General features: G+C 39.3%; 1 protein-coding gene and 1 long non-coding RNA gene across 10 annotated transcripts in view; one reads left to right on the top strand and one right to left on the bottom strand.

Annotated features, from left to right (window-relative positions):
* KDM4C (lysine demethylase 4C) overlaps positions 1 to 19,088 on the bottom strand; it is a 260,368-nt gene extending 241,280 nt beyond the window's left edge. For 6 of the 9 annotated variants that reach the window (XR_003526200.1, XR_003526201.1, XM_027634433.1 and 3 more), the window contains exons 1-3: positions 19,028 to 19,088; positions 13,441 to 13,512; positions 962 to 1,126 (exon numbers count right to left, since the gene is read on the bottom strand). Coding sequence is in view for 7 of the 9 variants with exons in the window: in XM_027634433.1 (XP_027490234.1) it covers positions 962 to 1,105 (144 nt within the window). In the remaining 2 variants the exon portion in view is untranslated. Of the gene's footprint in view, positions 1 to 961; positions 1,127 to 1,372; positions 1,393 to 13,440; positions 13,513 to 19,027 lie in introns of those variants that run through there. The other 3 variants (XM_027634435.1, XM_027634437.1, XM_027634436.1) reach the window with 3 other exon arrangements.
* A 1,766-nt stretch (positions 19,089 to 20,854) lies between these two features.
* LOC113943372 lies at positions 20,855 to 21,930 on the top strand. Its single transcript, XR_003526298.1, has 3 exons — positions 20,855 to 20,988; positions 21,241 to 21,309; positions 21,430 to 21,930. It is a non-coding gene; the product is annotated as an uncharacterized LOC113943372 (long non-coding RNA).
* The last annotated feature ends 4,173 nt before the right edge of the window (positions 21,931 to 26,103 follow it).

Here is a 26,103-nt window from a genome sequence, read left to right as displayed (position 1 = left end):
TCTGTTTGCAGAGAAGAGTTTGAGACTATGACCAGTGTGTACTCTATCCTCAGAAATAAAAAAAAAAAAAATCAAATAACATAAAAGGTTTCCAAAGTGTTAGGAGTTCAGTTTTGCTTTGCTTTACAGGAAGCAGGATGAGGGAGTGGGCAGGGGAAAACCAAGAATTGCAAGTCTTGTTTCTCTTCTCTCAGATTCTAAACGTCTTGACTACGCAACATTTGCTTAAAAACCCTGTGATGGAGAGGCTATCCTCACTAAGCACTTAAAATAATTAAGCTAGTACTTCTGGACCTGCACCGGGTGCTGCTGGTTTGAAAGGCAGCAAAACAGACACAGTGTAAACACTTTTGTGATGTATCACTAAATTACATCAGACTTAACCTCTGACAATCACTCTCCGTGAGGGGAGGGACACCTGCTGTACAGTCCTGGATGTGCAGACGTTCAATGGGCAATACAATCGCAGATAGTGTCCCTCCAATGCTCATTAATAAAGAGACAACATGACAACTCTTAAAAAGAAAACTATTTCCATTTAAACAGTGCCTCACATACGTCACTGTTGACTGTATTGGGATTATTTGCTCCAGTAAACAACCCTAAAAGATCAAGTTCAACACCTGTTCAAGATTACTGTAATTTACACTGTCAACTACCTGTTTAGTTCTGATTTGACAAAAACTAGTTTAAATCTACACAAAATGAGATCCTATTTTGCTACTGTAAACTTGTAAAAAATTAACAGTTAGAAAACAGTATACATCATCTTCATTAGTCTGCACAAAACATCAGAGATACCGAAAGGCTCTTTCTTAAAACAGTAACAAATCAGCACCTATTCACTGAAAATAATTTAGAATGTTAAAAACTAAAAAGGTCACGAATTGTAATCAGCAAAATACAAATACTAGGAGAACAGCTTTAGGATCAATCTTCCTTCTATGCTACGGATGTTTACCTTTGCAACTCCAGCCCTATGAGCACCCTGTGATTCCATGTACGCTAAGTATTTGTTGAATTCCCTGAATTCATCCATTGAAGGCCTAAAAGTCATGATTTTGCAGCTTGGGTTCGGAGGACTATCTGAGATGACAGCAGCCATTCTGATTCACTTTCAATCCAGCTTTAAACAAAGAAAAAAAAAAAGAAAAAAATTACATACACTGCAGAGTATAATCTGTAAAACAAATTCTGAGATTCAACATACTTGGTTTCAGACATGAAAAAAAGCTTCTAAAATCACCTGCCCAAGCTACTATAAAAGGCATAAACCAAATGTTTACTTTTTCACTTTACTCTTTCAAGAATACTCAGCTTTTACCCAGCACAAACTCTGTTGTAAGTGATACGTACACAGTTCAGTCCATACCTCTATTTATACAGCATGTTTTCTCAAATTAACCTGGCATCTTCTGTGTAGATCCATCTGCATGCTCCCTATCTAGAGAATTACATTACACAGGCACAATCTAGAGTAACAAAACCACATGTTTGATAAAATATCACTATTACCATTTAGTAAATGGTAAACAGCAACTATGCACTTTACCACTCACACTGCAAATACAGAGAAAAAGCACTGTATCTCCTAGGTCTCACATTAGCACTTTAACAACAAGACTATACAGTAGTCCTCATTCTCTGAAAGCTCTGCAGCAGAAAACAGTCCGCAAGTGATACACATAAAATCAGCATTTCCTCTTATTTCCATTTCTGCACTGAGGATGACTAAAAAAAGTCATATTTCTATTTCATACCAAGATATAGTACTCATGAAAGGACTGATCTTTAGGCAACTGACAGATATACATTATCTTCAGAAGGTGTTGCAATTTCCAGGTATATATCACCATGTGTGATCTACTGTTCACCAAACTCTTCATTAATTTTACAAAAAAGCTCATCCCAGAATACAAATAACTCAGCTGTGACTAGCTTTGTACCGATTTTGCTTTTGTGAGCACATAATTCATTCCCTCATTTTCTACATCTGCAAAATGCATGCAACCATCTTTTTTTATGCCACACATTGTAACCATACACTTTGCTTGTACGTCAGTGTATTAGTCGCTAATTTTATTAGCTTCATGTCTCTTCTAGCTTTGTATGAATCACTGCACAAGAAAGCTGTATGTGCAAGATAAGATGCCTTTACGTCTTTCCACGCTTCATGGTCCTATGAGTATTTCAAAATTTAGTCTGCTTTTTGGATCTTTATTTTTCCTCTCATTTCGCATCCCAAATTCACCCAGCATATCACTTTCCATTCTTAGCAATTAATTGCATTTCTTTACCCACATTCACATATTCAGCAACATCCTATTCCCCTCCCTACACTATATTCCATCCCTGTTTGAATTTAAATTAACTAGACTGCTGCAACTGTGTGTCCAGCTTTTGGCTGAGACAGAGTTAATCTTCTTCCTGACAGCTGGCACAGTGCTACGGTTTTGCATTCAGTATGAGAATAGAGTTGATAACATGATGTTTCGGTTGTTGCTAAGCACTGCTTACTCTGAATCAAGGCTTCCCATGCCATGAGAGTGAGCAGGTACAGAAGACACAGGGATGGAGCATGGCTGGGACACCACATTCCAACTGGGTTACTCCATGCCACAGAACGCCATGCCCAGTACATAAACTGGGGATTTGGCCATGACGGGCCAAGAGCTGCCTGGGGACGGGCTGGGCATCACTCAGCAGATGGTGGGCAACTGTGAGCATCGCTTGTTCCTCTCTCTCTCCTTTTCATTGTAATTGATAGCAGTATATTTTATTTTGTTTCAATTATTAAACTGTTCTTATCTCAATCCACAAGTTTTACTTTGTTTTTCCAATTCTCCCCACTGGAGGTGGGGTGGGAAGTGACTCCTTTCCAATCTGGGGTTAAATCATGACACTTTCCCATTCCAAAAATCAGTACCACTTTAATTTGAGGGTACTTTTGCATTTAAATTACTAAGTCCATATAGACAAATATACCTTGACATGTGTGAGATAGCTTCCCTCAGTAGTAAACAGCTGGCTTGTATAAAATACATCCTTTATTTATTCCATCCTTTATTTATTCCCATCTATTGAAGTTCCAGATATAATCTTGCTGATATGACCAGTCCCAGGAAAATGAAACTTGGATTTATGATGAAAGGTGAAGCTATGTTTTCCTTCGCTGCTAAGTGCAATAGAGAGTGTTTACTATTTGTAATGGTTCACTCACAGTAAAGTGACACTGGAAATGTAATCAAACAGGATATGTGCCTTCCCTTTACAATATCACATTTTAGGCTTTCACCTTAAATATATTAAAATAAGTATATACATCACTGAAATACACATACACACACACCTCCCTCTAACAAACAAACCCTTTGGTATTTCTTCACTGTGAAAAAAATTAGCAGTCCTCCGTTATTCACCATTTTACATCTTTCAATCCATTCCACTGACTGTAAACAAGACAGCCAGCACTCAGTAGTTATTTTATCATAGCACATAGGTAAAAATCCTTCCTTTAATTCTTTCTGTATTCTGCAATAGTGTCAGTGAGGTTCTGGGGCACTTTGCAGGGGAAGAGGAGGGAGAAGGGGAAATGAAGGAGAGGGGAAGAGGGGGGCATAGAAGAGTTATTCTATTGTTGCTTGGTTTGGTTTTTCTTATAAAGCAAATTACTTGAGCATCCGCTTATGAATTTGTCTTCTACGTCACTAATATTCTTTGCTTTAATGAACAGAAACTTCTGTCTTTTTAGACTGACTTCCAGCCCAAAGAGCTCTGTAGCATCCGCAAAGCAGGATGTCCTGCTTTATGGTGAACTTGCCACCGGCTGCCGCAAGAGAGGAGCCCCGAAGAGGAGATACAAGGACTCCCTAAAACAATTGATCACCATAACTGGTCTACTCTGGTCTCCAATCGGGAGGCCTGGAGACACACCATCTATAACACTGCTGATGTCTTTGAGAACGCACGCAGGATCACTCTCGAGGAGAAAAGGCAATGCAGAAAGAATCATGCCTTGCAGAATATACCATCCAAGGAGTCTTTCTGCTGTGCCTTTTGCAACCAGACATGCCTATCTCGTATTGGCCTTTTCAGTCACCAACGCGCTTGCAACAAACGTGGGTAGAGCCCTTCCCAAATCTTCATTCGCAAAGCCCAGCCATGATGGATGAATGAACAGAAAGGACTTACCTGCCTAGTACCAAATCTAACATTCCCAAACCAAGCCACGGATTCTAAATGCACTAACTTTAATGGGGAGAGGGAGTATGCTGCAAACAGTAACAGTTGGAATTATTTTCAGTTAACCAATAACTGAATTGTTGTCTCTCTACTACAACATCTCTCAGACATGTCTAAGCCTTATCAGAGCAACTATTTCTGCTTAATTCAATGTGGTACTTGTAAACAATACTACACTAGAAGATTGGCTGATAGGCCAGTGGGTCATGCTGCCATCCAGAGGGACCCTGACAGGCTGGAGAAAATGGGCTGGCAGGAACCTTGTGAAGCTCAACAAGGGGAAGTGCAGTCCCGCACTTGGAGAGGAACAATCCTAGGCATATGGGGTACATGATGGAGGCTGAAGGCTGGAAAGCAGCTTTGCTGAAAAGGCCTTTGGGAGTTTTGGACACCAAATGGAACACAAGCCAGCAACAGTCTCATGAAGCAGATGTGGTTAACTGTGTCCTGGGCTGCACAGGGAGGGAGGCTGATAGCAGATAAATTAAGGTGATCCTTCCCTTTTATTCAGCACTGGTGAGGGCATGCCCAGAGTGTTGTGCCTAGCTTTGGGCTTCCCAATACAAGCACAATATGGAGCTAGCAAGCATGCAACAAAAAGCACCATGATTATGACAAACGGACTGGAGTATCTCCCTCATGAAGGCAGGCTCAGAGAGCTGGGACGATTCAGCCTAGAGAAGGCTCTTATCTATGTGTATAAACACCTAATGAGATCACAGAATCACAGAACCATAGAATGTTTTGGGTTGGAAGGAACCTTAAAGGTCATTTAGTTTTAACCTCCCTGCCAGGGGCAGGGATGCCACCCACTAGATCAAGTTGCTCAGAGCCCTATCCAACTTGACCTTGGAAACTTAAAGGGATGGGGAGTCCACAGCCCCTCTAGGCACCCTGTTCCAGTGCCTCACCACCCTCAGTAGATAAGTTTCTTCCCAATATCCAATCTAAAATTACATCCTTTCAGTCATTCTGCCTTTTCCTATCACTACATACCCTTTTAAAAAGTCTCTCTCTAGCTTTCCTGTAGCCCCTTCCAGGTACTGAAGGGCCACAAAAAGGTCATCACAAAGCCTTTTCTTCTCTAGGCTGAACAATCTCAATTCTTCTAGTCTTTCCTCACAAGAGAGGAGTTCCATCCCTCTAATCGTCTTCATGGCCCTCCTCTGGACTTGCTCCAATGGGTCAATGTCCTCCCTGTGCTGAGGACTGCAGACGTAGATGGAGCACTCCAGAAGTGGTCTCACCAGTGGATGACTGCAAAAGAGGGAAGCAGGTTTTCTTCAGTGGTGCCAAGTGACAAGATGTCACGTTTTAACCCACTGGAAACTAAATTAACTGTGGATCAGAAGACAACAGGTTTCCCAGCTGCTTGGTTTTCTTACCTTTTAATTCCAAACTGCTAGCCCCATTTTTTCAGCATCAGAGCAGCCAGGTGGCAATACATGCACTGAGACAACAGCTGGAATCGTTTCATATCTCCTGCAGCTCACTGAAGGATAGGACAGTTACCTCTTTTGTCTCTTCCTCCCGTTCCTGTGATAGCCCTGGCAATGGCTGCCACAATGTTCCTGGTGCTTCACCCTCTTTGCACACCTTGTCCTCCTTTACTAAAGCTGTTTTGCAAGGTGACTTTCACATGCATTTATTTTTCTGTACATGGGCAACTGACAGCAGCACATGTTGGCCTATCACCACGGCTGGAGCATCTGCGAGGTTGTTGCTCTGTTGTCAGACCTGGGGATCTTTCCCCTCCCTACCACCAGAACTGAGCACTGGCGAACAGGGCTCGGTCAGCCTGGGCCGGGCACCAGCACATCTGGGTCTCTCTGAAACTTCTAGGGTGTTAGCTCATCTCTTCCAAATATTTTACTATTTTTTTTCTGGATTTTGCACTTATTCAGAGGTGAAGCTCCCGAACACTGGAGGTGCCCCACTGTCCTAGGCACTTGCCCACACCATCCCACTCTGTCACTCATAACCATCTAGCCTTGGGGCAGATTACTGGGTGATATGCTTAAACATGTGTAACCTTAAACAAGACCTAAACCATATGCAGTAATATGCTGGTTCCTAGTAAAAGGACCAGGTTGGTTTCAAAGGTATTCAAAAGATATTCCAAAATCTTTAAAATTCTTAAATGCTACTGTAAGAAGCCTTTACGAGAAGGAAGGAAAGAAGGAAAAAAAAATGTAGGAAGATATCTCCCCCATAAATTGGAGAAAAGGTCAAAGGCATGATTATTCGTCATGCCCAGTAGATGACTCCCAAAGTACAGAGGTGACTGCAATACTGAATACACATACCAGATTAGTTTCCCAACCCACAACACTCACATCATAAACCAATATTACAGAGTACACACAAATTATAATCTTAGCTAAGGCCCCTGCAGGACAAACAGCACCACAGGGAACACATACTGCAATTAATTTCACAACACACCTCTGAGAATAAGCACAACAGCTCTCATAGCAAATAAATCAACATTGTAACCAGCAACTATTAAACCAATACAATTAATTGCTCATACCACCTTTGTTTCAACAAAGGTCAGATATCTGGTTATCTCAATCCTTCTGGTCAGATATCTGGTTATCTGCTCTGGTCAATCTGCTCTGGTCAGATATCTGGTTATCTCAATCCTTCCTGCCCAACAACGGATGTCATGGTTTAACCCCAACCTGCAACTAAGTACCATCGTTCACTTACCCAGGAGAAGAATCAGGGAACAAAGTAAAACTCATGGGTTGAGATCAGAACAGTTTAATTGAAACAAAGCAAAATTTACTTTTATTATCATCACAGAGAGACATAGAGAAAGCCCAAGAGAAACAAGTGAAGCACAATACAGTTGCTCACCATCTGCTGATTGATGCCAAACCCGTGCCCAAACCACAGTCAGCCACTCTTCAGAGTAACTCTCCCAGTTTATATACTGGCATGATATTTCATGCTATGGAATATCCCTTTGGCAGTTCAGAGCAGTTGGCCTGGTCAGCTCCCTCCCAGGTTTTCATTCAGCTCCTCACTGGAAAAGCATGAGACACTGAAAAATCCTTGACTTAGGGTAAGCACTGTTTGGCAACAACCAAAACATCAGTGTGTTTATCAGCATTATTTTCACATTGAATCCAAAACACAGCACTGTACCAGCTAAGAAAAAATTAACTCTCTCCCAGACAAAATCAGGACACAAGACAAATGGTAACTGGCAAAAACTGAAACAGAAGAAATTCCATCTGAATATCAGAAAACAGTTTCTCACTGTGAGGGTGGTCATACACTGGATGAGGTCGCCCAGAGAGGCTGTGGAGTGTCCCTCAAAAGGCAGTTGTCCTGGTTCCGGCCAGGATGAGGTTAATTTTTTTGCAGTAGCTGGGAGGCCCAGATGGTATTCAATACCACCTCAAGTCATTGCCAGGGGCAAAGGAAGGGGTTCCCTCCTGTGAGAAAACCAGTGGTGGGGGAAGCCCATCGGTATTTGTTTATTGTGAGCATTACAGTGAGCATTTTTTGCATGTGAATAATTTTCTCTTTCTGTACACTTTTGTTAGTAATATTGTTGCCTTACTGTTTGGTTTCTTATCTCATTTCCGTTTCCAAGAAATTATTCTTATCTCAACCCGTGATCTTCACCTTTTATGCCTCCAATTCTCAACTCCTTCCCACAGCAGTGGGAAGGGGGCGGGGAAAAGGGAGCAAGAGAGAGGTATGTGGTTTGGAGAGTCTAGATGGGAACACTGAATTGGGAGTACCATTGCTAAAACAGAACGCCAGTTCAACACTTTCTGAACAATCCATTGCAGCTGAGCCTGCTTTGTGCAGGGAGATGGAACAGGATGATCTTCAGACATCCCTTCCAATCTCCACAGTTCTCTGATTCTAAACTATTCCCACCTACTGCTGTAAGTTAAACACTGCAGCTGCACAGCTAAACACAAAAAGTTAGTCACAAATTAATATTAATTCTGCCAACTCATACAAGCACACAGTGACAGATATGACCTATATCACCTTCCACTACATCACAGATGATGCCCATTTCCAAAAGCATTTCCAGATATTGATTTACCAATTAAGTTAATCAGTTGCTATGTAAACTTATTAAATTAAATCATCCATACAGAAAGCCAGTGTCAAAAGGAAACCTAATATCAACCTTGTTGTCCTAGTTTTGCCTATAGGTGCAGAACATGAGAAACAACAGTGCCTGGATGTGTTCCAACAAACCTGATGCTCTATCTCCTTTGGAATTATATTTGTCTAAGTTGAAGCAGTTGAAGTCTGAAATACATCAGACTTCCTACGTTCCTTCTGCAAAGCAGTAAGACAAGAAAAAGACATATCCAAGTAGTTCAGCTACCAGAAAAGCTGCAAGATGATTTTGACCAGTGTCTGATTTCAAGCGCCAGCCACAACAAGCTTATTATGACATGAATTGGTATGATAAACATTCCTCTTAACTAAAACATCTCACCAAAATATACCAGTTTTAATAGCTGAGTTGCTTTAAAAACAGGAATGTACCAAACAAACTGAACATATTCTAGCACCTAGCCACAATGAAGAAATTAAGTTAAAGATTGTTAATCAAATTAATAACCAGTGATTTACTCATGTTAGTGTGGGAGGCATGTCTAAAGGCACAAGGGATGTGCAGAGGCAGAACAGCCCAAGAGAGCATGCCCTGACATAAGTAACCTGGTTGGTTAAAGAAGTCACATGGTGTTAAGGAATAAAACCGCACGGAGTTTGAAATAAACTCTCTTTGTCCACACCACCCACGAGGACCATCATTATTCCTTGTTACACAAGGGCCCCGCCATTACATGTTAGCTTCCACTATCACACATCAGCATTCTTCTCTGGCCACTAGATTCCTAAAATCCTGTTTGCAAATATACTAACAAAATTATTCTTCTGCTTCTTTGGAATTAAGACAAGACGCAAGCATATAACTGAATTGTCTGGTGATGAAGTGTAATCTATCACAAGCAGAACAACTTTCAACTCCTCATGAACACAGGTACAGCATTGGAAAGGCAGAATTTTTGCCCAGCTTCACTGCAGTATGAAAAATACAAATCCTGTATTTCACAGGATCTTTTATCTACCTGCTTCCATGCATCTTAGGCCCCTAAGCAATGACCACACAGACCAGTCAGCTTCTTTTGGTGCAAATAAACTGTCCAGTCCGTGCTCCTCTATTACTCTTCTTCCAAAATAAAAAGTGCCTTTTCATTAACGTATTGTGTAAAATTGCTCTTTGATAAGCACAGTCTTTGTAAGAACATGCCTTGAACAGTTTCTACTATATAGCATCCTTAGTGTAGGAGGTAGAAAGATCATAAAGGCTATGCAGTAATTGTTATGCTAGAAGTCCATTTATCACATGCTGCTACTCATTTTAAGATTTCTTAGTAATTTAACACCCTTACAACTACGATCTATCAGTGGGAACTTCTTAAATTCATTTCACATTCAATTATTGCATTTGTTCATTACAAATGCCAATCTGAAACAGAAAGCATCAGTACTGAGTTACAGGTTTTAAATTTACCACAAAAAACAAACCATCCAGAAAATGTTGGCTTACAATTAAATTCTCTTAACTTCTAACACAATACGTAATTCTCTCAAGGACTTTTTGGAATTCAAGAATCCTATATACTTTCTCCAAACAATGCCTACTTTTGTTCTTTTTCTCACATGCAAAAATTCAGTTATACCCTAGTCAAATCATTAAGACGAGAGCATAATGTACAGTTGAGTTTAAGAGTTAAGAGGCTTCCAGAGGTCCTTTTGCAGACAAGAGCATAACTACTAAGAGGCCATTCTAATGTAAAATCACACTATCACTGACTCAACTATTACACTGAGGTGTATGCATAACTACTTATTTTCTGATATTACAAAGCTGTACAACCTGAGAAATAAAACTTTCAGAGTTTTTGTTTACTACTACACAATGAAAATGTGCAAGACATTAGTAAATACCAAGTTATAAAAATAAATGGGCAATATGCCCATTTAGGCTGCACATTATGAAATAGAAAGACAAGTAATACATACACAGGGAAATTATACAGTTATTTTAAATCCCTAATACCAGCATTGTAATCAGCCATTTTCTGTCCCCTTGCAAGACAGTACTGCACTTGGAAAAAATGCCCATTACTATCTAGAAAAGCAGAGGGCAATGTAAATAAATTATATACTCCACTCAAATTAGCATGCATTAGTACTTTGCTAACACTGGAAGAAACTTTTTTAGCTAATCATGGGAAAGCTCTAGCCAAACAAGCCTAAGCTATGAACCTGATCCAATAAACTGCAAAGCCTGTCCATAAAGCTTCAATTTCTTGGTGACCAAGTAGTTTGCCTATGTCTTGAAAGATATCTGATTAAAGAACGCAAAATTTAGATAAAATACAAGCATATAGTTTGTCAAAGTTGCCAGCTAAAAAAGCTCGGTTAAAGAACCTGATCCTCCTTTTAAAGAGTTTACAGCCTTTGTAAGGCCTTGTTCAAACACTCAAATCATCAGCCAGGAGTATAATAATGCTATATTTGTCTTAATACTACAGCAGTGAAAACGTGAGGTCAGCAAAGTTCAGCCATCCACATCTGTGCCAGTAAATGGTCCAAGAAACCTACTGAATGTAAACCAAAACACCGGAGTGCAATGCTAGAAAAGCTCACATACATCAAGATGAAATCTAATTAATGCTACAATTCTTTACATAATCCAAGATGCAAACACATTTCACCACCTATGATGACAGGGAAAAGTGCTTTTTAAATAACTCCTGTAATATTTGAACAGCATAGCCTGTATAAACATAACAGATCTGATACTGCAGAACAGAAGTGTACCATATTACATGCTTGATCACACATTGTATCCTGCATGATTGTTTGCTAAGTGTAGAATCTACAGAACTGTTTCTTCTGTATCCTAAGAAAAGAGAAGAACTTCTATACCATACCACAGTCAACTGAAGCTTAACTATCCAAATTAGTACCAGGCAGCTACAATTTCAAGTCTCCCCTGCCAAAACATTGAACAGGTTCTTGTAATCCCTATAATTTGCCATACTGTTAAAGGTGTCAAAATACTAAATGAAATGTATTGGTGGAAGAGTTATCTGTTAAACATTGTTCTTTGATGCAGAATTCTCCACACCCTTGGAAGAACACAGAATACATTATTCCCAGAATTGGAAAACATCTTCCAAGTTCCATTTATTTGATATCTATCACAGAAAACTAGCAATTGTGTTTAATCAAATTACAAGCATAACAGCAATTCACAAAACTAGAAAATACTACACCAGAATGAAAGACACTAGAAAAACAGCATGTGTTAATTTGCAGGTGGTTAAAATGCGCAAAAACCTGCAGCCTTTGCTACATGAAACCAACTTTCAGTATTACAGTATTGCTTTTATTTTTCCTTCTAGTGTAAGATGAACAAACCAGTACTTTAAGATCCACCCATCAGCAGCAGGTAACCAAAACTTTCTGACTTTAAAACACAAGACAAAATATTGACAAATTATTTCTTCCAAAGATGCTTTGTGGGAGGCATCTCTTGACTGCCCACTTTGGCCCCTCTACTGAAAACACTGCTGAACAAGAAAGGCAGAAAAGCACAGCCAGCTCGGTCTACTGCACTATACACAAAATTATTAGCTAACATGGCAAAGTGCTAAGTAACTACAGACCCTCGTGTCATACCTGTGTCATGTGCTCATATTTTGAAAGATAAGATTATTTATTATTTCAGTGTGTTCTAATACATAAAATATCAACATCCACAACCTTTACTCAGCAATCCAAATTAAACAAATCACACAAAGCAAGCTCCAGTAAAAGAGAAAAAGAAGGAAGAGATCAAATCTCTGAAGGTCATTCCTTCCCACAGATAAATTAGCTAAAATACACATTCTTCCCTTTTTCTTTTGTTGCAAATTTTCAACCATGCTAACTATGGGATAACAAGCATTTGAGGAAGAATTAACTCTGACAATTTTTTTTTAAACAGCTAATAACAAGAAAATAACTTTGTCCACAGAAAGGCATGCACAAAAAGCCACATTTTTCTTGAGGCTGATCTGAAAAACATGAAGTAATATATCTGAAAGCAGCTATCAGATACAAAAGTTTTCAAACTAAAAGAATACAAGATAAGCGTTCGCATTATGAAGTACTAGCTGCCATTTTTTAGGAATCATTCAATAAAAACACTTTATTGACAAAATCTGAAGAAAATTATGATTAGCTCCTGTAACCTCCTGTTTGCATACCCTGTTTTGCAAAATAAAGATGTCTGTACTACCATCATCTCTGCAAGAGCTGGAAAGGAAACTAGTTGGAAACCATGTCTTAATCTACAATAGTCTAAGCAGCAATTTTATCTACAACACAGGTAAACATGCAAGGGTAGATTCACTTCTGCATTTTCTTATATCATTTTTAAAGCTTTTAGCATAATCTCTAAGTAGGTACCATGCAACTCCCCATATTGTTTGACAAAGTTAATTCAAAGATTTAAGACACTACGTGAATGCACGGCCCATGATTAGCTATAGGAATTACTTTTAGGTAATTGAAAACATAAAAGCACAGTTTGCATGTTCAACTATTACCAAGCATGCAAACAGTTAATTCTCAATGTAATTTGGTTTTGCACAGTTATGTTTGAATTATTCCTTTAATCACAGTAAATGTGCAGGCGAATTATATCTGCCTACTTTATGTATTTGGCTTTGAAAAAGATCCTATCTACCAGAAATTCCAAATCTGTCAATTAGGTTATTTGGTTGTATTAACTAATAAAAGAAATATACGGGACACAGAGTTTTGTGTTTGTGAGATGAGGCCAAATCTCATAATTAGGTATGCATTCCTCAGACATCCACCATTATCAGGAAGAATCAATTAAGTTTTAATATGTTAGGAGCACTGACAATGTTAATAGACTATAAAAACTTAAAAAAACAGGAATCCGGGTAGGTAACCATAATCTGAAGCTCCTGAAACCACCTCAATTTTACTATAAAGCTCTGAGTAGTTTGCAAACTTCATTTCTAATTTGCATTTCTGTGTTTGGTACTAGACTTACAGAAAAAATATTGCAAAAATATAAAAATGGCCTAATTAGAACCCATAAATATTGAACTGAAAAATTACCTGAATTAATTCCATAGATATTCTTCTCCCACACCAGGCTCACAGCATGAAAAACATCTTGAAATAACTGATCTAGAACAAAGGACAAGAAGAAAAAAAACAGATAGAAAAAGTACTTTTGTTATTTTTTTCCATTGTCACAGATGAGAGTGGAAGGCTTAGACAAGTTATTAAAAAAGCCCTGCTGTACAGTCAGGAGGTACAGAAAGGACTTCCATGCTTTCTAAACTTCTTCTCAGAGAAGGTTTTAGCTGCACTTAATCAATCCTATCTTAGCCTCAGACTTTGTCAATGGTTTCAATTTAAAGAATTAGAGGTGTGATTAAATCATTTTGTCCTACAGGTTTTTAATAACGGCAAAACGGATATATTTATATAAAATGAATTATTTACTATGACAACTTAACAGACAAAAGATCTTAATCAAAATTATGTATTACACAGTGTAAAAGCTAAAAACCTTCTAGTGAGGCATCATATAACATAAAGGGGTATAGGGCACTGTAACAAGGCAATTATATTAAAGCAACTGTATCAAAGCTAGCAAAAGAAACAACCATTAAGTAGAGATTGATATAATTCACAATACAAGATAGCTGGCAGATTTCTCTTAATCCCTGGGGAGTAACCATGAATATGCGTCCCTGCTTCACGGGAAAAGCTCCACACTTCAAGAAAGTATGCGGAAGAGTCTGCCACGTGAAAGTTGGACTGGGCTTTTATAGTTATAAAATGATGGACTGGTAGTCACAGATTTACAGGCCAGTAACCAGCTTATCTGTCAAATCCTGCTTCAAAAACCAGGATGTGTATCTGAAGCCTGGTGAACCCGGCTGGCTTTAGCATAATTCAACATCAAGACAGCACCCCGGCTCCAGCAGTAGAACTTGCTTGATGGCCTGCACGATGGGTTGCATAATGCCTTGCATTGTTCGCATTGTCTGATCGGATTCTAGGCCTTATCGGGCAGGTTGCCCTGCCCCACCCATGTTTCTTTTTAATGCAAACGCACGTATGAAATCCATAGTCCTAGCCCGAAGGAGCCTGTCACAGGCTTCAGCAACAGCAAGTCAGATCTATCAAGTTTCCACAGCTGCTAACAGCAGACATCTAGTAAATAGTAAGTGTAGGAGTAGCTTATAATTTACTTTTCCAGAATACCATCTAATTCGTCAGCAATGTATATATCAAGGAGTCCTTAGGCGTAGAAGATATTACTCGCATTTGGTGGAGTTTGATGATTTTTTCCCCATAATTCTGAACCTTTGTAGGCATTTAGTATCCAAAACATCTCATGACATAGCACTCTACAATCAACAATATGCTAGGTGATGTATCTTCCTCTGTATATTTTGAGTGTTTCACATTTTAGTTTTATCTGATATCTCATGTGCACACTGGGAAGAGTTATCAAACTGCTTTCTGACCACACATGACTTACATATCTCTACCATGGTCTCATGCAGTGAATCTCTTCCAAGCTGAAAACTTCTAGTCTCACCACAGAAAATCCATTCCACATTTCTGATCATCATTTTATCCTACTTCTGGATCTTTATCAGTTCCAGTAAATTATTTTTAGTCATGGGAAATGGATATTAAAGCTGCAAGCACTATTCAAGATGCAAGTAAACTATGAATTCACACAATGGTGTAACAATATTATCATATCTGGGTGCCGCCCTCACAGAGTCCAGACAGTGGTTTGGCCTAGCTCTCAGTTTTCGAAAGGCTAATTTACAAGTACCCAAAAGTTCAGAAAAATATTCATTGCTAATGCAGTCTGTAATATTCATGGGGATAGAAAATGCAGGTGGTGGATGTGAATTGCTTCCTGATTAAGCACTTTCAAACAGTTCTACTAAGTCTGTCATTTCTGCCAATACTCATTTCTCAAAAAAATCTCCCTAACTATAAGGCATGTAATTAACTGCTTTTGCAGGTCTCCTCCCAAAAGATACTGTTTTATCTTGGATTTCACAACTCCTTAACATCAAAACATATATATCCTTTTCAACCCAAGGGAATGCCATGAAGCTGTATCAGGGGAGCTTTTAGACAATGCTCTCAGGCACACAGTGTGATTCTTGGGGTGTCCTGTGCAGGGCCAGGAGTTGGACTCAGTGAACCTTGTGGGTCCCCTCCAAATCAGGATATTCTATGATTCCACAATTCTGCAAAGATTTGTGTATCTCAGTAAATCCAAAGGAGATTTCCACAGGGACAACAAAAGAACACTGTGAGTTTAGAAGTTTCACCAACTCAAATATAAGCCATACCTACAACCTTGAAGGCAACAAATCAGTTAAGAAAAAGCTTTTCTTTTATTATTAATAATTTCCCAAATTTTAGAGATTTTTACTGATGTCAGTTTTGAAATATTTATCATCACTGATTCAAATCAAATACTTCAAATACATCATTGAATCCAACCAAACATGAAGAGTTTGATTCCTAACACCTAGGCAGTTTCTTACACTTCTTTATTTCTATGCCTTTATTAATAGCACAGTTAGTAGACTTCTACACATTTCCCCTAAATTACTCTTTTTTTTCAAAACAGTTTATGATTATAAACAATTTATCCACCTCCAAAGCCATAGGTTCATTTACAATTTTAGCAACTTACACATTGTTTTAATCAAAGAAATAAACTCTGAAAATTAAACAAAACCTGTCTCAGCACAGTAATTTTTGTCATACAACATCTACCATGAATAGAAGTACTTATCTAGGTCTTCCTACAGACAAGCTACCGGCTAGTAACTGGCCTTTTAATTTTACCAGACAAAACCCAGTGGGAAATCACGGGTCTAATGAGCTAAATCCCAACAGCTCCCATTGAGTGACTCCACCTTTTACAGGCAGAAATGTCACAAAGGAACTGGAATGCATTTTGTTTGTAATATTTTCCCTTAATATCTGTATCTGAATTATCCTACCATGTCTGAAAATCAGAAAATGAAACTGATTAGACACTGAAATTTTTTAATGATCAGTTTTCACAGAGATGTGTTTTGTACTTTAAATTTTTCAATTTTAACATCTTAAATTTAGAATCTTGACAAGTTTTTGAATCCTTTTTTATTCATATTGTCCTCAGTTTTCAGGGTATACTGTCCCACAAATGTTAGATGTAAACAGAATTAAGGATAAAAATGAGTATTTGCATAACTCAGCAATATGACAAAGCCAACAACTCAACCACTATGTGCCAATCCACATTTTGAACAGACTGGAGGAAAGTGCAAGCCTACAGAAGAATTTTTTATGACACACACTGGCATCCAAGAAACCTGAAGTAAATACTAAGTTTTCATAAATCAAAACTACAATAAGAGTTTATAACACATTCTGGACTTTGGATGAGCAAATTCTTATTGACACCTTCATTATGTGATTTGATTACACAACAACTACTATCCTGCAAGTAAAAAATACTGCGCATGTTCAAAATATCCTATGGGTCTGCCTGTGAATCTAAAAGAAAATCAAGAAAAGAACTCAACACATCACTTGTTCATTTTGAGATATGAAATATCAAGCTATCAAATGACTATGGAGATTTTTTTACTAGATAAGTACTAAAATCTTAACATTTCAGGACATCACCTTTCGAATGAGTCCTGCAATCATTTGGGGAACTTGAAAATATCTTGTATTACAGAATTATAGTAATACAGTTTCACGTGGACTAAAATTAAGTATTAGGGTGGGATTTTCTAATTTACACTGAGGATAGTAAGATAAAGATATGACCTTTATAAAACATATTTGACCGAAACTGACACCACCACAAATCCCATTCATGTTCTATTCAGCATCATGCTGATGAAACATATCTTAGCAAAAGAAGCCTAAGAATATAGTTAGTAAATAACCGAATTAACTGCAGAACTAAGAAGGAGACCAATCTAGGGCTGTTTAAACTCAGAAAGGCTTACATCTACTGAATTCAGTATTTTTTTTATTTACTAAGTACTGTGTCTCCTACTAATACCTTAGGAATACTCTAATAATTAGAAGTTGACAACATAATTTTCTGATTTGAATCACTGGTGACTGTGCACTCAGATTTAGTGAAGAACTATTTCACTGATTTTTTAGAAATCAGGTCAAGAGATACAAAATTCTGCATACAATACTCATCAATAATTAAGGACTTCAACTTACAGGATTTTAATTTTTTCCCATTTCATCATATTGACCATTCAAAAAAAAAAAAAGAGACCAAAACAAATGACTTTTCAAAACCAATACTGACTAAAGATTTTTCTCTCATCTACATCCTAATCCAACAGCTCATGTCCACGTATTTGGATGATACCTATTGTTTCCTGGGTCAGCCCCTGGAAAGGAAATTGCTTTTATACACATCTGTATCTGCACTTAGTTAATAGAAAACCATCAGCTGCCAGCAATCAGTAGCACCAACAACCACTCCAAACTGAAGCCGAGAGAAAGATAAGCATGAGGGGCACTGGTTCAATTTGCTATCATTTCAACTACTGAAAAGGAAATCACGCTTGTGTTTTCCATTTTCTTGTGTTTGGAAGGTACCTGTAGCAATGCAATCAGTTAGTTAGCACAGTTCAAGGAAAAATAAGGATAAAGCCCAAGACAAATGTTTTACCACGGACACAAAAATAAACCCCCCATTGTAGAGTCACAAAAATAGCCTGCATTACGCTGCTAGAAAGTTTCATTCTTGCGGAAAACGTTTCAGCTTAAAATGTGCTCGTTTAGTAGCCACCAGGTAACTTCCCTTGCTACAGCTGATAACTATAGTGCAGGAATCATAAATCTGCAAAAATGTAGTTTAAAAACGTAAAAAATAAATGCTGTTTACTCTCCGAGCTAGTATCATTTTTTAACAAACACGTGGACGTCCAGTATTTTTCCTAACACAGTTAAGCTATCAGGAATAATTTTTTGCATGCACTTCACATTTCAGATTGCCAGCTAAAATCCACTAAAGAAGAGAGAAAGCTCATTAAGAGAAAACTATTAAGGTGGCATAGAGCCCTGATCCCAAAACCAGCTGCGAAAGCGTGTAGCACTATAACCGCAGACACACACACACACACACACACACGTGGAACCGGCGCTTAACTGAGCGTTTTACTCAGCGCACAGCTTCAAAGTCCTAGCGACGTGCAGGAACGAACGAGCTGTACGAAAAAGAGACTGTAAGAAAAGTCCGCAGTAATTTCAGCACAGCGCCGAAGGACACGGAGAGAAGTAACGCTCTGTTTCGCTCCGTCCACACACGTCCCACACGCCGGGAAGCCGCCCGACCCCCCGGGGCGGTCCCGCCGGCCGCGGACGGGAACGCGAGACCTGCCGCTCCCACACCTGCGCTGTCGCTTCCCCCGCCTCGGCCGCAGCCACCACCCATCGCTGGGGGCCGGAGCCCCCGGCGGACTCTCCGTCCCGGCCGCGGGAGGTCCCGCGTTCCCCCGGGGAGCACCTGGGCCGCTCCGCCCGCGCCCCCGCCCCAGGCCCGGTCGGCGCTGCCCCGCCGGGGAACCCGCGCTCCGGCCCGGCCTCCGCAGCCCCGCAGTGCTCCCGCACGCCCGGCCCGCACCTGTCCCGGAGAGGCTCCAGCGGGCAGCGGCCGCCGCAGGTCGGGCCGGCGCTGTCCCGGCCTCGCGATGACAGCTGCCGGAGCGCACGCGCGCGGGGGACCCGCCACGTGACCCGCGGAGCGGCTCGCGTCACGTGCAGGGAGCGCGCGGGCGGCGCCGCGGGTGCTTCCGGGCGGAACGGCGAGGAGGGGCGCGTGCCTCCCGCCCGCCCCGGCGGGCGCTGCGCCGGAACGGCGGAGCCACAGAGGGCCCGCCCGCCACACAGCGACCTGTGCGCTTCCCCCGCCGCCGCCGAGCCACCTGTGCGCTTCCCCCGCCGCCACCGAGCCACCTGTGCGCTTCCCTCCCGCCGCACAGCCACCTGTGTGCTTCCCCCGCCGCCGCCGAGCCACCTGTGCGCTTCCCCCGCCGCCGCACCCGCCGCAACGGAGCCGGCGGAAACATAAGCCCGAAGCTTCCGAGTAAAGTTGGTCTGTGACAGAATCACGGGATCAGTTGGGTTGGAAACGACCTGAAATCGTCGAGTCCAGCCTATGACCGAACACCACCGTGTCAACTAGACCAAGGCACTAAGTGCCACAGCGCGTCCTTCCTTAACACCTCCGGGGCCTGTGACTCCAACACTTCTCTGGGCAGTCCGTTCAAATGCCTGATCACTTTCTGTGAACAAATTCATGCCAAGTTCCTTCTGCTATAACCTCAGTAACGCTGAACAGGCAGGACCTTTCAGGTCCATAGGAATGGTGACTCTGTTAGAGCATGCTGCAAGGTCGAATTGATTATCCTAATTAATCTCCTTTGAACCACCATGTCCCGTATCCGTCAGTACCGCTGTATGAAAGTGATTTTGTTTGCAAAACTAATGTTGATTTTGGTGACAAAGGCCCAAAATGCTCAATGTGTTTGTGTTTACGTTCTGAAGTGCCATGGTACAGTATAATTTTGACTGTTCAGACTGTTGATAAAATAAATCAGTCTGTGGTTTAATCACTGTGTGATATGCTTTGACTTTTCTTCTCATCAGTAATCTCTCTTAATCTTTCATTTAGGCTTCTGGTTGCTATGTTCAAGAAAATAGTGAAAAGAGACCAAAAGATAACTGAAAAACAAGTCCTTTTCAGTCCTTCTTCAAGAATACCTACTATGTTAAAAAAGTCTTTATACTTCAGTATATCTTTGAGCACCAAAACCTTTTTCAATATTAAAGAAACCTGAAAATACCAAAATTTTATTGGATTTTTTTTTAAAGGAACATGTCTAATGCTATAACTATGCTGTGCTCAGATACATTCATGGCTTTTTGTCACTTGAAAACGGTACTACTTGTTAAGAATGCTCATGCAATTGTATCTCTGAATATCTCTGTATGGCACTGCTATGTCCAGGAGTGTCTAAAATGAGTCATCTTCATCTGCCTAAGGAAAGAAATTTTGTTTCACTGAATATGAATAGGAGAAACAGAGGGAGTTTTTTGCCTTCTTGCTCAAGCCTTTGGCAGGTGGAGCGTGTTAATAAAATGTTTGTTTAATGCTTACAGGAAAACAGGCATGTTAATGTAGTTTCTCATTCAGTTTGTCTTCTTGATGATTCATATACAAAGCACAAAAGATTGATGATTTTGCATTGTTTTCAGATGTGATCTCTAAGACTCAAGGTAAGTACTTGTATAAGAAAAAGTAGAGCAGTAACTCTTGAAAGTGTTGAGTCAGCACCTCTCCTCATCTGTTCTTCTTTCAGGTTACAAGTCTTTGTCAGGCCCTTAAGTGCCTGGAGAGTGTTACAGTATTGCCAAAGCATACACGTGTCAGTGCCACTGGCTCAGCAGTCCCAAGGAGTGGACTGAGGGTGCACATGAATAGTCTGAGAGCATTAATCCTCATCATGCTGTGGCTATGGAAATTACGCCTTGACATCATTTTTCAAAGCCAGTAGCTCAGTATTTCTGTATTGATAGATGGAAGTAAGAACACTGGCCTTCTTCAGAGTAGTTATGTACTTATGCATTTTTAATAGATCAACATTTTGGCTTTATTAAGTTGCTCTGGCACAGTGCTTTCAGCACTCACAGATCACCTTTAGTGGGTTCATCTCAAAGCCCCTGTTAGTTTGCTGACAGGTTCTAGCTGGCATGAAGAATCTTTTTCTTACTGAGGTTTAAGTAAGCTTTTCTGCACTTTATTCCTGCCTTTTATGTTTTGGACTATGTCTTTAGGTTAGTGTTGGCTACTAACAAAAACCCTGGTCACGTGACTGCAAGCACCAAGAGAAAAGGATGTAACCTGTAAGTTCCCTTACTTGCTTTTTATGGTGATGCAGTATCTAGGCAGCACAACATTCTGACCAAAAAATGGCCTTTCTGCTGTGTCATAGTGTATATTCTCTCTTTCTCCTCCTTTCCCAGAGTCACAAGGCATTCCTGATTTGAGGAGTTGACATCTGTTTAAGTTGTGAGTTTGTCTTCCATGACACCTCTGGGTCCCTGTTTCAGTGTTTTACCACTCATGGTGAAAACTTATTTCCTTTTTTCCTTAATATACCCTGAATTTCCTCTATTGCAGTTAATGTGTTTGTCTTGTCCTATCACTGTGTTTTTCCAAGGAGTCAGATAGTGTGGTCCAAGTTTCAATCCTGTGTCTGCCAGAGATAGTGAATCTTTTTCCATGTCTTGGAGACTTTGTTATTGCAGTTGTCTGCAAGATAACATCACAGCACTGTAAGCTCTCAAGAGAAGCAGCTTGCAAAGAAGAGCTGCTTGGGCAGCACAGCATCTTTTCTATGTCCTCCCACTGGGTAATTAATGGTGGATAGCAATAAGGTCACCCTGAAGCCTCGTCCTCTTAAAGCTGAACAAACCTACAGGCGCTCCTTATTGGTGATATTCTCCAGCCCTTGAAAATCTTCTGGCCTTCTCCTTGAAGTCTGGAAGTATGTCAATGTCTTTCATACACTGAGAAGCTGAAAACCGGTTATTTCACATGTTATTTCACCCAGATTGGTGCAGAATATTTCATTTTGGTTTTGAATATAGGTTACTTCCATATCATGTAGAAATAACAAAAACCTTTCCAGAATTTTAAGTAACATATTTGTTTAACATTGCAGTAGCATACTTTTGAGGTATAAAACATTCACTTCTAGAATTCCACTGCAGTACTTCTTAAAATACATGAGATGGCAGCAAATACCAGAAAAAAAAACAAAAGCGCACTTTGGCCCAGGGCAGAGAAGCTGTTGGCAATGAGACAGATTTTGCCCTGTTCCTGATACAATTGTCTAGGCTGTGCAGGTTGCTGCAAATTCTGTTATACTGCATTGAGCTATAAATCAGGGCATGAGTGCTGGCTGTTTGAATGTAATACTGACTGAAAATTTCTGTAGCCTATATGTTTCATTAATACTATGCAGTTTGGCAATCTTATATAACAGAAGAAACAACTTTTTTTTCTTTAACTTGTCAGTTTTTACATCTTTTTCATCATATTTTAAAAATTTTGTAGCAATATATAAGCTTCTAACTTTTAGTGTTACGGGAATTCATTCACTCGTGGAACTTTGTAGCAGTTAAACATTTCTGTGACATGAAGTTAAGCATATTTAAACTGGGAATGATGAACAGTAAAAACTCTAACAGGACATATAGGGAGTTAGTCTACCCAGGCATATAGTTGGTAGATAGTGTCCTTCTGATAGTGTCATTATATCCAGATCAAAAGTCTTTGAGTACTTTGTCTCAGAACGTACTGGCTTGATGTAGAAATTCCCAGAATATCTATGCATCTCTTACAAAGGCCACACTAGATAATCATAAATTGAACTTTAAAGTTGGGAATTCAGATTATTTGTTTTTAATATATTTATTCTTGACATTTTGTATTAAACATAGAGGAAACCTTATGGTATTTAATATGAATGACTTTCATTAAAAAACTTACCTATGCAGACAGTGTTAATTTCAGCCAATAGCCTTTTCTGCTCAAAAAATATCAGGGTAAAATAGAGAGGTTATACCATATTGGCTCTGCAGTGCAATAGGGCTGGAACAGTGCATTGCAAGTCTACTCAGGAATCAAGTCTCTGAGGCCCAAGTTTGGCCTCCCAGACAGTTCAGCTAAGCAGTCAAAGGCTCATTATTTGGTGACACTAGATTTTTCTTTTGTTGTGTTCTTGCTGTTAGTTTTATGAAAAATGTAGGCTGATTTCCAGTAGTACTCAACAGATGGTCAAGAGTCTTGTTTGTACTGTAGTGTGAAAGGAATGAAAAATTAACAGTATGTAATCAGGTCACCTTGTCTCCCCTCTGTGTAAATGATGTTGTATTCCTTTCAGTACACTTTGTTGACTGACCTATATTTAATAGTGTTCTAGGTCAAAATTTTCACAATATCTGCCCATTTTTCTCTTCAGCACCCATGTGATTTTACTGGGCTTCAATAGTTTTATATGTGTAAAAGACAATTCCATGATGATGACAAGGTAAAGATGAATATTCAGACAAGGACAAAGAACACAGAATTTTTTCTTGCCTCCCCTGTAAATAAGTAAAAGAATTCATGTACATAAACTTACCCTGAAAAGGATGCAAATACGTCTTGTAACTAAATACCTCACCTAGGTATTTTATACCTTCAATGAATTTGATTTGTTGAGGCTGAATGTAGAAAAGTCTTTCAATTTATAAATTAGGCATAGAGCCAAGATGCATCACACTTAGATAAAAAGTTATATGTTAGAGGAACCAAAACCTTTTTATTGGAAAAGTGATAGAGACGGCTACCACGCTGAACTCAGGGCAGTCAGAAGAAAAGAAATCTACTTTAAAGCATTAAGCAGCTCATAGAGGAGAAAGTTCTGCCTTGTTAGTTCGGAGGGTTTTTTTCAGTCACTGGGTTGCCAGCATGTTGTCTTCCTGTATGCAGAAACTGTGCTTTATTTTGTAATGCAATAGGTGGCAGTCTTTATCTTCTTTTTGTCTCATCCAGAAGCAGTTGTCTTTCTTCCACACACAAAAAAAGACTCATCTGCTTAGACTGCAACAAAAGCAAGACAGTAGGGATTGGCTATGTCAGTAATCAAACTGCTTGTGTTTAAACCGTAAATTAAATCTCTGTAAACTGTCCTCTGAATCCACCCAGACTCTGACAAACATGAGCCTGCAAACAAGTGGCATTTAACCATCACTGTCCCTTTTATTTATTTTTTTTTTCCGTTTGTCCAATTTCGGGGCTGAACTGAGAAAAATTAACTACATCCCTTTGTAAAGACCTCATTCAGAAATGTATTCTGTCCTTTCTGTCCTTTCTAACTGAGCAGGTGAATGAGAGAGGTTTTTTCATTCTTGTCTTGAAGAGTGTGTCTCTGCCCAAGAAAGGTAACAGAGCAGCAGAGAGGAAACAGTAGACACTAACTGGGCAAATACTGACTGCAGGATACCATCCTTAGAACCCTTTTATGTAATAATACAGGAAGTATTTCAAATAACTCTACCTTCAGGTCACAGAACAAGTAAAAAGGAAAATTACCAAGTGTATACAGCCCAAAGCTTTGCCTGAGAATACTATTTTCTAGAATTTGCAACGGGTTTAAACTCTTCAGACACTGGAAATTAAATGCAAATTGCACTAACCAGGAGTTGCCACACTTTTCACTTTAATTCTACACTGTAGTATCTTATAGGGAGATACAAAGGAGTTCAAAGCTAATATAAGTAAACATGCAGTAAAATTTTTAGTTAACTACAGCTTACATATGTAGAATCCTTTAGTAAGTAAGTTGTGATTTGTCAGTAGTCAGAATTAACATGAAATGGATGAATCTTCGTATATTTGAAGTTTTAATAATTCATAATTTTGAGAGTAATAAGAATTTTGTAGTGTAACTAAACATCAAAATAAATTTTGACTTGATTTTCATTTGATAGTCCACAATTTGATTGCTTTATTTTCACCATAGAAGTCTAAGACTCCTTACAAAGGATTTTTTTAATGTATTTTATTTTTATGACATTCAAATAACTGATGCTGTCATGGTTTTGAGAAGCAACATGAGTTCAGAACCCTTAAAGATCTTCGAACATATCAACAAAGCAGCGCTTGAAGATGAGTATGTTTTTGGCCTCATACATGATTTAATTTGATGCAGCCTTTCTTATGCTCAGACACATCCATTAATAGTGGTATATGAAAAGCTACAACATCAGAGTACCAGAAGAAGTAAAAAAATATTCTTAAGTCACCTGACACGTAACTGAATTTTTTTTAATGTTGTTTGTTCTGGCTGTAAAACAATGAGGAATAGCATTTGCTGTACTGGAATCAAACAAGGATTAAACCAGCAAAGTTTCTGACATGCAGATTAGTATTCTTATCTTGGTACTTTTTGACTCTATTAAAAATGCACTAAGTGACTTTGGTAAATGGAAAATACTAAAATCAGTGATGCAATAAATACTAATTGCAGACTGATAAATATGATTGAAATTTATAAAGGGAAACACATCCAGTAGAAGGATACCTTGTAAATACTTTTTTTTAAAGGTATATAAACACTCCTGATGATCTTTTTTCTGGTCTTTTTGTTCTGTCACGTTCATTAGTTTTTCTTATTCTATTTCTGTATACTCATTCCATGTATTATTTTCAGTCACATTACTCTTCATTCCTGTGTAAACTCCCAGTCCTCATTAGAGATCAGAAATCCTCACGTGCCAATTTAGTAGGACAGACTTCAGTAACAACAGGAAACTGAAAAGGGGGGCAGAGCTTGGGGGGTTCTTGGTTTTCTTCCCACTGTGCAGTGGTGGAATTAATCTGCTGGATGTTGACCTGACATATATCAACATATAACATTTCCAAATAGCAAATCCTTGATTTTTTTTTTTTTCCTTTTTAAGACATAAAGAGACTTTCCAACATCTGTCCAGGATAGTAACGACATTTTAAGAGGCAACAGTCCAAGGTTTTCAACTTGGATGACATCAGTGATGGCTCCAATCCAGAGGTTATCCAAGGAAAGATAAGAAAGATAAAAACTGAAGTCTTTCATCAGCTTAATTCTCTTGCATTTCTACCTTAGAACT

Source organism: Corapipo altera, unplaced genomic scaffold (assembly GCF_003945725.1).
Source record: "Corapipo altera isolate COAL_440 unplaced genomic scaffold, ASM394572v1 61411, whole genome shotgun sequence".
NCBI classification, from domain to species: Eukaryota; Metazoa; Chordata; class Aves; order Passeriformes; family Pipridae; genus Corapipo; species Corapipo altera.
Note: the sequence above shows the minus strand (reverse complement) of the source record. Positions and strands in the feature narration are given on the sequence as shown.